Below are 9,235 nucleotides of genomic sequence, written 5' to 3' on the forward strand. Positions count from 1 at the left end.
TCTAAAGCTGTTGTAAAGTCGGAAATTACATGAATGTGCATTATTACAAGTCTTTCCTCCAACACAGAGATTGGACCTAATTATTACTGCTCTCAACATTATAATAATTTTGTACTTCCTCACTTTTTTTTTTGCAGTTTATTTTGTTTCTGTTGTTATTGTTAATCTTAATAACCTGTAATCCTGTTTTTCTTGTTTTGTAAATGTAGCCTCACTGTTCATTCTCTTATTCTAATCATGTGTTTTTATATCCACATATACGGATCTATTCTATCTTATTCTATTCTATGTTTAAACCTTATCTTTTTCCCTGACCGACTAACCATTATATTGGGTGCTTAGAGCTTTGAAGACGATCAACTGCTTTTTCTTTACTTCACCTCACTAATTCCCCATTTAGCTGCTTTGTGGATAAAATAAATTTTTTTCATTAATACTTTGTTGAGGTATTTGCTAGTAGATATGCTATTTATTTAGAAATGTCCTCCTCTAGATGTTGGATCTAACTTTCTGTGTGTTACTTATTTCTCTACAAAAGAAAGACACTGTGGTTTTTACAGGCTCACTGCTTGCTGAGTGGGTTTGGCAAACTTAAATTCAATATATATGTTGGATTAAAAGTTAATAGTTTCACAAGATAGGATTAAACTCTTTTTTTTTGTGGTAGTGTTTACTGATTTGGTGAAACCTTGGAATTTGTTATAATTGTTCATTAATAACAAATGCTCTGTTACCTTACTTTAATACACTGCTTTTTCAACTTTTTTTTTTTTTATTTTATGAATGAAAATGAGTTTTTATAATTAAATCAAAAATAAATATAAAGGTAGTGTTTTTTTTTCCTGAGAAAATAAGAAGTAAGCAACATCCATTGAACTGCAATGAAAAACATCAATATCTACAAAAAGCTCCAACTTTGCACTATTTGTGGCTTAACCTGTGTTGTGCTCCATACTTCAACAGTAAAGTACCTCAACCTTAAAACCATCATCAACCTAACTGTTTATGTTATCTATTAGTTAAGGAAACAAAAACACACCTTTTATTTCATTTCCAGCTTTCTTATCCTTTTAACTAAATTTCAAATAATGAGTGTTTTGCTCTGCTGGAGCTTCAGGTGTCTCTTTAGAGTAACCTCTATCCCACAGTCCCACCAGCAGTATGTGATCTGCTACTTACTGTAAAGGCCCCCCACCATTTAACCAGTATGAACCTCCCTGTCATTTATATAAAAAGGTCAAAGCAGATTGCACTCACAGTGTGGCTTCAGAAATGTAACCAAATGCTTTAAAGGCTGTTGACTTATTATCCCTGTAAAAGGGGAGTTTTCTTTTCAACAGCCACTGCACTCATGCTCAGTATGAGGAATTGCTACATACTCAAAAACACAGTACAAGTGACCGTCTAATGTTGCTACATACTTTTCCAGGAAGACTGACATTTTTTATCCAGTCTCTCTGAATGAGTTAATTGAAACTGCTCTATAAAGTATTTTTGAGAAGATGTGCTGATAAATGACTTCATACAAATTAGTTAAAAAAATCCATATATATGTTATGTTAAATTATAAGTTTCATGAATTTTTGGGGGGGATTTAACTTGTTTTTCATCCACATGATTTGGTGCATAAAGAAGTGAGTTGACTTAAAAACCCAATAAATAAACAATTTAAAAACATCATCAGTTCAGTGATTTTTTGTTTAGAGCTGCTTTTCCTTTTTCTCTTCAGTGACTTAATCTAATAAGATCAAGTCATTTGGTAGGGACTCAAATTCATTAACCATTAGTCTGTATTTACAGCACTAAGGCAGTCATTTTAGATTCAATTAATCAGGAATTGAGTTTTAAATTCCAGTGTGTATCAGATCTAGTAAAATTGTTCAGAAGCCTATCTTGATATGAATTACAGCACAAGCAAAAGTTTCTCTATACACAATAGTTGTGGTTATTACAGTGATGGCATAAATAAATACATAGTGATATTGGGATCTTGAGAGTTAAAGTGGAGAAAATGCTTTAACAAACCTTTTGAGGAGAAACATTTTGATTTAAAGAATTTTCATAAATTGTGAAAAAAAATCAGGCCCAGTATAAAGTTATTGTGATAGGGTGTTAGTTGTGGTCTAGGATTGTTTTTTCCAAGTGAGCCACCTGTTAGAGTAGATATGGTACAACAATAAATCACACTAGCATAATAGGTGGAGGTGAATAAAACCCATACTATAGATTTGCTTTAAAACTTGGGAGCTTTATAGTAGAGTAAAAATGCAATATTTAATCACAGATAACACTCTAGAATGATGTTTGGGATGCTGCAGTCTTCAACACCCATCTCTCTATAGTGAACCAGATATTTTATCCACCTTCTGAAATGGTTGTTTTCTTTCTCAATAAACTTGGTGTCTACATTTTAAAATGACAAAACTTGATGATTAGTGAGTGAGCCGCACAGGAAACTCTTTTTAGAAAAATTCACATCCGGTCATTTGACAGAGATTGGATCCAACAGCTCCTTCTCCCTGTCTGGTAAGAAAGATGAAAGCCATAGGTTAATAAACTGAGATTTAATTAACAAAATAATCCACACAATTTATATATACACCACACAGCCATAGCTACTCATCTTTGACTAAATGGGGGGGAAAAAAGGGGCAAATCCTTTTTGTTAGGCCATGTCCAATATATCAAAAACTTACATTGTTAATTACGACTATAAGCTATATATTTAATGTTTAAAGCAATTTCCTAAACAAGGGTCAAAACCAAGTATTATTCTTTATCTTTAATGAAATTCAACAGATTGATGACATTTAACCACCAAAGGAAGCTAGAAAATATACACCTTAAACTAATTATTTTTATGTACAGGTCACCTTTGCTTTTGTTGAGTTATTTTCATGGGTGCCCTCTTGTTTTATGTAAAGTTCTCAATTCAGGAAAAACAAGTTCATTGCTCACGTTTTAATCATGAGTCTCAGAGAGACTGTCATGGTTGTTAATATCCATAAAACAGATGTAGGTTCTTGGACCATTAATACCTCTTTAATTCATGCCTTGCAGGGTCAGTTTTACAGTCTGTCTAATAAAAAGATGTCAACATTTTTTCCCCAAGCAAAGCTCTGATTTATTTGGTCTATTCGCACAATCCAAGACTTATTATCCTTGAATCAGTTTCAGAGGAGAGAAAACACACTGGGAATACATCACAACTATAATTTAATCCTTAATCATTAACTTAAAAAATACGTATCACGTGTTGTAATGGGAAGCTATCATCACTTGTTACAGAAATGTTTCTCTGATTTTTCCCCTAAACGTCTTCCAGGCGTTTTATGTAACCATCCTTGAGTCTGACGCTGGCCTGTTGAAATTTGATGACAGTTGTGTACATAAAACTGCTAAATGCATTGCTCTTCCTTTTATCCCACATCCTCACTTTCTTTCAGGAATGTCTCAAAATAAGTAGATTTAAATACAGTCTAAGAACTTTTTATTCCTCGTCCCTTTGTTTCTTTTTCACGAGCCTTGAAGGGTTTGCTGGGATAATGAGGATCATTATCTTGATGCAAGCGGTATATGCAGGTAGAATTTGATTATTGGTATATGACTCACATTATATTCTAGCACTCTCGCGGCGAGGGAGATTTCATACTGTAGTCAGTAACAATGAGAGATCGAGTGCCTAAAGCAGCAGAGAAAAGTTAAACCATATTTGCACTGGATTTCGTCTGCACTAAATATATCCTTTTAGACATCACCATATTTAAACCAAGCATTCAGCTCATATATTTTCTAAAGGTTTTCTCTGTATAGAAGTTACAGCATATATGAGTTTGCTCTAATGTCCATTCCGTACATCGAAAGCTTATCATGCAGTTTAAATTCACAGAATGTGATACATGATCTGCTTTATACTGTACAATACCAACAAGTCGACAACTGCAAGGCATTCCTCCTGATCCTGGAATTAAACTTTTAGACTCTTTGGGACCTCTGTTTGCTTTTTCTGCAGCTAAACTGTCAATCCTGAGAAAACTGCCAGTTGACATTGGTGCTCTTCAGTCAGTCAGTGCCAATTGACTTTCTGAAATGCATAACCCTACATTTTACCTCAAAATACTTCATGTAGAGCTGTCACAATGTAAAACTGTTTGAGCTGTGCTTGTTTTCCAACGTGTTTGGAGATGGATTCTTTTCCTAGACCTATACTCTTTCTATAGGAAAAGTACATTTTTATTTGTTAATTATTGCTGCTTCAATTGTGTAGTGTAGTGAAATATTAAGACATTGTAATTAAACATGTAGAACTAGAATACAAATTCTGACATGAACAAACCTTTATAACATATGCTGCTAAACTATTTGATACAAGGCATCCTCCTCAGGAAGGGTGGCATAACCTGTTTAGTATGAACAAAGAATAACTGAAACTAAGCTTGGCCTTGCAAGGTATTCTTAAAAAAAGTAAAAGAGAACACAGGAAGGATGATTTTTACTCAAATTTCTAAGCATGAGTTTGTCTAACAGTATCTCCAATTTAACTCCATATAAGAGACAATTAATTCTCTGCATTAAGAAAATGTGATAAAGAGCATAGAAGACTCTCAAGACACATAATTTTTTCTACACTTGAGGGTTATAAATAATGCTACATTAAAAAAAGGAAATAAATAACAAGGAGGCCCCTAGAGCATGTTCAAAAATTTATGTCAGATTAGAAAAACAGCAGATACCAAAAATCTCCTTATTCAGTCCTCTTCTGGATGAGCTGTTTTTACTTTCAACACCCTGTCCTCCCGAAGCCTGCACCCCGACAACCCATAAGTATGACAACCAGTCAGAGTTTATAAAGATAGTGGCTAGAATCGTGGGATAATAGATTGCATGAAAACTGTGGCTTGACTAATGGGCTTCTACAGACTGTTCTGGATAGCGTGTTTCCCTTAATGACATCATAAGAGGAATGCTGTTTAAACATATCATATTGAGCACACATTAGCTAAGAGGTGGAGAAAGGCAATGATACTGTAGTGGGGAAAGAGCTGTTAGTATTTGTGAATCTGATACTCAAGCGTAAGGATAGAGCTCGCTGTTACAAAATGTTTACAATGTGAATATTGCATAAAAAGGATCTTCAAGTTTCTTTGAAAATAGTATGTTAGGTTTCTATTTTTTTATTTTTAGTCCCCCTTTTTAGTCTCCCTTATAAACTTTGCCTATACCAATAGAGCAACTCTTAGCTAATACTTATATAGGACTGCAGATATTTACAATCAAAAAATAAATAGTCCCTACAAACTTTATTAACTTTATATTTTTGCTTTTTATATTTAAATTTGTCATATTGTATTAATTTTCTCACACAATTTATTTTCAATATGGCTTTAATTTAGTATCGGCAGTGTGTAGACTTGTGTTTAAATATAAACAATAGCCTAAAGCATTTTATGTTTGGTCACTTTACAGCCTTTAATATTAAAAACAAACACCAGCCAGGATGCTGACACATATATTTTTTTCTTTTTTGTCAGTGGGATCCTGAAATAAAAAAAATAAAGGATTCAGTTCACTTAAGAAGAGACATTTCTCATGCGTACCCAACAAGGAAACCAGAGTTTCTGTGTTTTATTGGCTGTCAGTTCGGAAAAGACAAAAAAAAAATCCTGACCAGAAAACTTGACATGTTGTCTCTGTGTGCCTTTTCTTTGCTTGGGCCACTGAAACAAAACATCTACTAAGACAAGTCTCAGCCCTTTGGTTTATGTGAAGTTTCAGGCTTTGTCATTGTACAACACGCTTTCAGATGTGGGATTAAGACTTTAGTTTTCTATAATATATATCAAAGTTAGAGTATTTGTTTAATAAAGATATTTATTTCTAGTGTTTGTCATCTTGAAAAGAAAAAACAAATAAATTGCTCTTGAAATATGGTTTATTTCTGTAATTTCTGTAAGAATACTATAGCATCTATTATTCTCCAAATGTGTATGAAACAATGTATAATAAGATCCATGAAAATGTTAAAGAGGTGAGAATTTGCAAAGTAGAAAATGATCTGTAACTGAGTTCCCAAAACAAACTTTACAGACAAGGACATAGTTGCATAGTTGACCAGTTGCAAGTAGTCTGTTTTGTGACAGGGCACAGATGTCAAGTCTTAAGTTAGAAACATAGAGGGTGTAGAAGTCATCCAAGAAAAAGATAGAAAAATGTCTCTAACCAAAGATCTCATTCCTAAATAAATCCTGCCTGAATTCTAAAATAGATTGCACAGTCGGAGCTAAACATTAGGGTCATGGGGATGAGGCCTTCTGATCTCACAGACCTAAAGCTCTTTGTTGAAGAAAAAATTTAAAAACACCCGTGAGACTATGGGAAAGGTGATCACCAACAATCAGAATGGCTTGCATACTGTAATAGCGGCAATATTTTTTTCCATAGAGAAACATATATTTTTTTCTATTAAAATATGTAACAGAAATTCTTATCTGAGGTAATATGCTGGTGAAGGTTCTCAGTCATCCAGGTCGCAGTCATTTCAAAAAAATTTTAAGCAATCCACTGGACTTTGTTTCCAAGTTTGAAGACGTTTTGCTTCCCATCCAGGAAGCTTTTTCCATTCAAAATGTCAGAAATAACATTGAGCTTGATGTTTTATACAATAGCCCAACAAGGCCTCGTTTTTGTTTTGAAAACATGCCAATTGGAACAGACGAAGGGGTCCACCCATTTGGAATGGGGGACGTTTGGCTTATTTTGTTAGACTGCAATACCCCCCACAAGTGCCTGAAAGGTCGGTCGTTAAAGGGGATTGCTGGCCTGGCTGAATAGACGGGGTCCTGCCACTTCCCTGTACAAGGGGTGGGGCTGCGATGATAACGGGAAGGGATTAACTCAGTAGCTTCATTGTAAGTTTTTGAAAGCTGAATCCTGAGTCCATCCCCTCTGTTTAAGATTGTTTTTTCTTGCTTAACATAGATGGTTTCCTACATGCCCCTCTCAAAGCACCTATTTTCTTTATCCAAAATGTGAACATTCTGGTCCTCAAAAGAATGTCCTTTATCCATAAGGTGTAGATGTGCTGCAGAGTCTTGTCCAGTGGAGGTCGCTCTTCTGTGTTGGGCCATTTTTGGAGAGGTTGTTTGATTTCTCCAATATACAGTAAAGATCAGAACATTCCTCATTGCACTGAACTGCATGCACCACTCCGCTCATATTTGGTCTGGGGGTTTTGTCCTTAGGATGCACTAGCCTGTGTTTAAGGGTCTTGTTAGGTTTTAAATGTACTGAAATGTACAAAGTAGTTTTTGATGACTCGAATTTTACAGGCATTTTCCAATTGTTTAAGACGATTAGGATTAAAGCTACAACTGATTGAAGGTTCACTTTATTTCCAGCACAGACGTATCCACTGTTGACCATCCTCGGGGCATCATCAGGAATGTCAGTGATTTTTATAATAAGTATTGGCCTTATTCATCAGTCTGGCTGTTAAGAAAACCTGTGGTGTTAAATTAAGTTCGAACCCATTGGTCCAAATAAATTTGTCTTTCATTAACTAAGTTCAAATCAGCTAAATTGGTGGCCTATCAAAGTGCAGACAGATCCTTTTAGGCATCGTAAATTACAATTAAAAGAAAATAATGAAGTATTCATGTGGTTTTTGTAACAGGCTTACCATTTACCCTGACTTGTTTTTAACATCTTGAGATATGCCCTTCAATTTGAATAATATATTTACACTGCTTCTCTAAATTCAGAAACAAGTAGTCTAAAGTTCAGTTACAGTTTAATGAAGAATCTTACTTTGTTAATCACATTTCTAATCAAGTATTTTTGCTTTCTCTGGTCCAGAAAGATGCAGAGTTTTCTTTGAAGCAGTTGTAATCTGCACCCATCGCCCTGGGGTCAAAGTGTGGGGATGATTTGGGGTACTGAGCATGACTGTTTGGTTTGTTTTGAACCATGCTACCATGCGTACTATTCTTTGATGATTAGCCTGTGGCTCTGGTTCAGTGTCAAGGCTGTTTTCGAGAAAGCTGGGATGTGGAAGTTGTGGAGATAAGGCTGTTGTTCAGATGGTTTGATAAAGCTGTGCAATAGATAAATGCTCTGCAGGAGTGGGGTTTTCAGGTCCAGTTGATTTATATGTTTGCTTTAAGTCACAGCATAAAACTCAATTTTTACCTCTATTCTTTTTCTTTTTCTTGCAATGAATATAAGTAACCTTTCTTTTTTTCTTGTTTTTCTTGTTTTTGTCTACCCATTTTTGCTGTAGCTCCTGCAGAGCCTTTGTTGTGCAAGTTTGCGGATGGAGGCCAGAAGAAGAGGCAGAGCCAGGTTAAATATCCCCAGAATGGTCGACCATGGACAAGAGAGGGAGAGGTGAGCTGAAGCTTGTTATACATTTTTAAAATGTGCTTGCCTTAAAAATTGAAGACAGGACCTTTTTCCCATTCAGGAGAGTCAAAAAAGCTGTAACACAAATGCTGCGTTTTGTCTTTTTAGGTCTAAACCTTCAGCTCCACAAAAATAAAGCATTCTTATTTCTTATGATAAAGATAAAATTTCACCAGTACTTTCAAATGTTGAGTCGGTTTTAGGTGACACCTTTATCATAATTCGAAAAGCCACAGGGTTATTATTCAAACAATAATCTGTAAATCTCTGCGACCGACTAAATATTTCAGTATTGATGCAAACAAGATGGGATAAAAGACGGTCCCGGTTTGGTCAGTGCAGTTAAAACAAAGAAAAAATGGGAAGCCTCAAACAACAAAAACAGCTCAACAATGAAATAGACGGAGATGGTTGAAATACTTCATGCATAACTGTATTGTTTTGATATGCATATAATGGTTTTAAACCAGAAAAATGCAACCTTTCATATTTTAAAGGCAGCAAACCTCTAAACTCTGCAACAAAAATGTCATTTCTTCTGACCATGATTCTACTATATAAACACAATTGCTTACATATATTTTAGAATATGTTATGAAATAGTTTTCAACCTATACAGTAACAGTTTTTTGTAAAGAATGTCATGGAGGTCTCTTCTTCTGGTAATTTGTCAGTAGACTCGTTAAAAAAAAAACACACAAAAAACTTTGAAAACCAATAAGGGGAATTCTAAAAGTAGCTCAATAAAACAATGGCTTCCTTGATTAGTTTATTGTTTCACTTATTTAAAAAGGGACCAGGTTAAGGAAGGTAGTAAATATGACATAGTAAAATA

General features: G+C 34.7%; 1 protein-coding gene across 2 annotated transcripts in view; it reads left to right on the forward strand.

The window, feature by feature from the left end:
• LOC107094116 (RNA-binding motif, single-stranded-interacting protein 3-like) overlaps positions 1-9,235 on the forward strand; it is a 164,742-nt gene that overhangs the window by 127,672 nt on the left and 27,835 nt on the right. For both annotated transcript variants that reach the window (XM_015389536.1, XM_015389537.1), the window contains exon 7: positions 8,279-8,385. In XM_015389536.1, coding sequence (XP_015245022.1) covers positions 8,279-8,385 — 107 coding nt within the window. The remainder of the gene's footprint in view (positions 1-8,278; positions 8,386-9,235) is intronic.

This window comes from Cyprinodon variegatus, unplaced genomic scaffold, assembly GCF_000732505.1.
Source record: "Cyprinodon variegatus isolate N-32 unplaced genomic scaffold, C_variegatus-1.0 Scaffold464, whole genome shotgun sequence".
Lineage (NCBI taxonomy): Eukaryota > Metazoa > Chordata > Actinopteri > Cyprinodontiformes > Cyprinodontidae > Cyprinodon > Cyprinodon variegatus.